Raw genomic sequence first — 4,533 nt, forward strand, 5'->3', positions numbered from 1 at the left:
TCGCATCCTCAGTAGACGGTAGACGCATGACAGTAGACAGTGATCTATGATGATCACTGTAATCTACAGTTTGCGAATTCTGCTTGTTTATTACTTTTCCTGTTCACTACTGTCTCAACAAAGGAAGCAGTGCCAGGTTAGAGGTGTGCAATTTCCATGTCATTAGACACATGAGGAGACGGAAGCCTCCTGCAACACGGGGAGTTGTTACTACAATTGGAAATGTTATCTCCGCCTTTGCTTCTGCTGGCAAAGAGCAGTATAATTTTACTGTTGTGACATTGACTCTCGTTTTTTGTTTTTTTTACGTGTTTACACTACAAAATAGTAAAGATTGCCTAACATGTTCCTCCTTCAGATTTGCTAGTCACGACAAAAGCAAGTCGCCGTATTTTGATGGAGGCACGGACTGATACCTGGTAGCAAAGTCTTGCCTCAAATGGCAGTCCAGCTGAGTGGAAGGAGAGCTTTGTTGTGGAAGGAGAACGTTGCCCTGGGCAACGTTTGTAAAGATAGTGACCCTTGTACGTCCACACATGGGCCCCGCTGAAAATTGGGTTAGGAGGCCTGTGCCAACTGACAAACGTGTAGCAATTGCAATACAAACTAGCCAGCTGTTGCGAGTCACGATGAGCTGCAGCAGCACTCTTTGGTGTGCATAAATCAACCGTTCACAATTGTGTGTACCTTTTTTGCATGACCATGCGAAAGCACCTTCCGAGCCAGTACATCAGAATGCCTGGCAGTGATGAAGCTGCAGCTATCGCACAGCGCTGCCCCCTTCGGTAGGGTACAGGGACTACGTGAACCGGAAAGGATGGCCATCTGTAGTGTTGCAAGTGGTTGTGGATGACCAAATGAGGTTTGTTTGTATAGGCATGATGGCCATGTTGACTTCAGCCAATAGTCTCACTGCACGTGCACAATTAACTGACTGTGGCAACTCTATCCATGTTTCGAGACGTAAGCTACGCTCTTCCAGGTTGTGCACACGACGCATCAGTTCTAAATGCTTCAGAACTCTACAGAGCTGCAAGCCAGCTAATCCCACAGGTATTTCGTTTCCATATTTGATGTGAACATAATTCACGTACCAGGTAATGAAATAAGTATGACTGAAATTACACCTAGGTATTTCATGACCTGGTATGTCGTGGCTGGATTTTAGTTACGGTCTGACTTTTTCGGGTTAAATAGTTTTTCCAGATTCGGGAGGGAAAAATCGGGTGTTATTTTGAGTCTGACATTCGGGAAGAAATCGGGTGCTACTGAGGCATTTCCGGTGTTATCGGGTTGCTCTGGTATCGTTACCTACCTTTTTGCCCTACAAATTCGTAGTCCACCCAATATTAAGAGGTCCTGGTGAAAACCATACAACTTTTCATGGGAGCAACGGCTGCTTTCTTCAAGTTATAACACCGGAAGTAGTTTTTCAGAACCCAACGAAGGGAAGAAAAGCAGGTTGCTATACAAAATGCGAGTGAAATTCGGGGACAAATCGGGTTTAACCCCAGTCGCCGGGAACTTTGTTCGGGAGGGAATAATCGGGTGGAATCGGGTATAACCCGAAAAAGTCAGACCCTAATTTTAGTCACAGGTCCAGATCAAGATAGTAAAAACACTCCATCGTCAATTCATCTGTGTTTCAACCTAGAGATGTAAATTTGGCACGGATGCTAATACAAGAGACAGGGGCTGCAATATGTCATGAGGTGCTTAACAACATTCTTGCAATGAATGAATAATCTCAGCTGAACACTACATTAGCACAGTGGGGCATGAAACATATTTGCAGGTATTCGAACATATAAGCTATCTCAATTTCGTAGGGTTCCGAGGACATCAACGGGACCCAAGTCCCCTACGTTATTCTTGGAGACCCCGCGTGCCCGTTGCTTTCATGGCTGGTCAAGCCATTTCCACACAGCGCCAGGATCACGCCGCAGCAGCAGCAGTTCAACGAACATCTCAGTGCAGGAAGAGTCGTCGTTGAGCATGCTTTTGGGAGGCTCAAGAGCCGATGGTGCTGTGTGATGAAGCGCACGGACATAGATCACAAGTTTCTCCCTACACTTGTGGCCACTGTGTGCATTCTTCACAATATCTGTGAAGAAGGAAATGGTGTTAACCCAAGGTAATAGTCTTATTAATATATCTTGCTTCAAGAAGGGTCCCCATGGTGATACACGTAATTTCTCGATAAAGCTGGTCTGCAGACATCAGCGAAACGGAAACGAGGTTCCCTCAGTCAGCCCGCCAGGCAAACAGACAGATGTGACCAACGGGCACAGCGGAATGCCCTCTGCATGTACACCGTGGCCAGAAGTGGTCAGGACACCAGGAGGGACTAACACAAGCCGCAACTACGATGCCTTCTTAAATAGCTTGGAAAGCTGGTACGGGATCCATGTTCTATGCACCAAAAATCCTGGAGCTTAAATTATAGTTAGTCAGTGACTTTTTGGGTTCCGGGACACTTCGCGGGTAAAAATCAAGTGTTGTTTATAGTTTTGCAATCTGGGATGAAATTGGATGTTAATTCTGCATCAGCTGGTTTATTTTTGTCCAGGAACGGTCGCTTTAAAAAACGTATGTTTGTGAAATAAAATATTACGGATATTCTCTACAAACGGCCGCAGCTTGGTGTACATGAGGTTTAGATGAACTTCGGGAATAGGTGTCACTTAATTTTTTTGGTCACGGGCTAAAACGTGGACAGAGATTTTGCGAAGTACCTGTAGAAGAGTTGACTAGTGACTGATACGGGCTGTAGCTCCGGTAAGAATCTGTTTGGAACCACATTTGGAAACTAAGGAATGGATATAACTGGGTTTAACCAGGAACAGTCAGTCTGTAGATGTAGGACACGGAACGCCTCAAATGTAAACCAAGTAGTGGCTGAGTGGGCATTGGGCCAAGCATAGCTACGATGAAAACATGGTATTTATTGCACTCTGCCAAGATACACAACTAGTTTTTGCACACGGTCACGACTTTGTGGTGGGGACATTAGAAGAAAAAGGAGACTGACTGTTTTGTGGATACAGTGGAAACATTGGCGACATGAAAAGTGATTGCGGTCGGGAAGAAGGCTGCGGTGTGCGTGTTTGGGTCTCCCTTGAAGCATTAAGAAATGTATGAAGTAATGTAATCTGCTGCTGTTGGAACCATTAACATCTGCGTACAAGTTTGCATAAATTGTCCATTCATTTCCCCCATCATCCTGCTGAACTCTTGCCGCTCTTCCTGCAGGAGTTGTCGTTGTCGTCTGTGTGCTTCCTCGTCCCTTTCCATGGCAGCTCTCTCTGACCTGCATGCCGACTCCCTCATAATTTTTTGCAGGCCATCAAGAAAACAGTCTTTCTTGGTGCCTTTCCTTGGCCGTTCCTGTTGATGAGGCGGGCCTCAAGTGGACAGCAGGTGTTATTTACTGTGCGAGCAGCATCAGTGAACACAGTGCACAAAACAAAGTGATATCTTACTTTCATTCGAAGACCGTTGGGAATGACAAGTGTGCTCACCATCTTCCTCTTCATGCACTCTGCAACAAGAGTGACGATCAATACTGTGACCTTTTGTTTACCATCACAATTAAACTTTTCCTGTTTCCTGAAAACAGTTTTCCCGTCCGGTTATTGTAGCGTCTTGAGTGCTCGATAGGAATAAGAAGCATGAGGCAGGGGTATGAGAAGGTGCTGCATGTATCCCAGTATTAGAGAAATTGAAATTTAAGTTTGCACAGAAGCATTACATATTCCTGTCTATGTAGTCTATGTTGCGCTAGGTGGCCAATAGTTTTGCATGTGGAGATATACGAGACGTTGCAAATAACCTACCCTGTAGTGAGAGCTGTTCCACGAAACTGTCTTCTGCTGAATAGTAATTCAATGTGATACAAGTTGTCATACATGACAGTGGTGTATAGCCAGTCAGCCAAATACGTACCCTCCATCTCATTTGGCATCTGGAGCACTTGTTCTTCAGCATTCACATTCGGGAAGAAATCGGGTGCTACTGAGGCGTTTCCGGTGTTATCGGGTTGCTCTGGTATCGTTACCTACCTTTTTGCCCTACAAATTCGTAGTCCACCCAATATTAAGAGGTCCTGGTGAAAACCATACAACTTTTCATGGGAGCAACGGCTGCTTTCTTCAAGTTATAACACCGGAAGTAGTTTTTCAGAACCCAACGAAGGGAAGAAAAGCAGGTTGCTATCCAAAATGCGAGTGAAATTCGGGGACAAATCGGGTTTAACCCCAGTCGCCGGGAACCTTGTTCGGGAGGGAATAATCGGGTGGAATCGGGTATAACCCGAAAAAGTCAGAGCCTATTTATAGTATGGCTAGTGTCTTGCCACTGCCACCGAAGACGACTGTCTCGTGACGTGCAGGCACAGACTGTCATCATTACATCACACATGTAGAAGGCACATGTAGCCGCGATTTTCCCTGTCGTTTCTGAATATTTCTGACAAAGAAACGCACTCCGCGGAGACACCGCATATCTTCCGCATGCTAACATACTCTACCCCAA

The 4,533-nt window shown here is 45.5% G+C and overlaps 1 protein-coding gene across 1 annotated transcript; it reads left to right on the forward strand.

Annotated features, from left to right (window-relative positions):
- Nucleotides 1-951: 951 nt before the first annotated feature.
- On the forward strand, nt 952-3,494 carry LOC135392349 (uncharacterized). Its single transcript, XM_064623065.1, has 4 exons — nt 952-1,053; nt 1,830-2,134; nt 2,206-2,396; nt 3,343-3,494. The coding sequence occupies exons 1-3, from the start codon at nt 952-954 to the stop codon at nt 2,276-2,278; spliced, it is 480 nt and encodes a 159-aa protein (XP_064479135.1). The 3' UTR covers nt 2,279-2,396; nt 3,343-3,494.
- Nucleotides 3,495-4,533: the final 1,039 nt, after the last annotated feature.

Source organism: Ornithodoros turicata, chromosome 4, assembly GCF_037126465.1.
Source record: "Ornithodoros turicata isolate Travis chromosome 4, ASM3712646v1, whole genome shotgun sequence".
In the NCBI taxonomy this organism is placed as follows: domain Eukaryota; kingdom Metazoa; phylum Arthropoda; class Arachnida; order Ixodida; family Argasidae; genus Ornithodoros; species Ornithodoros turicata.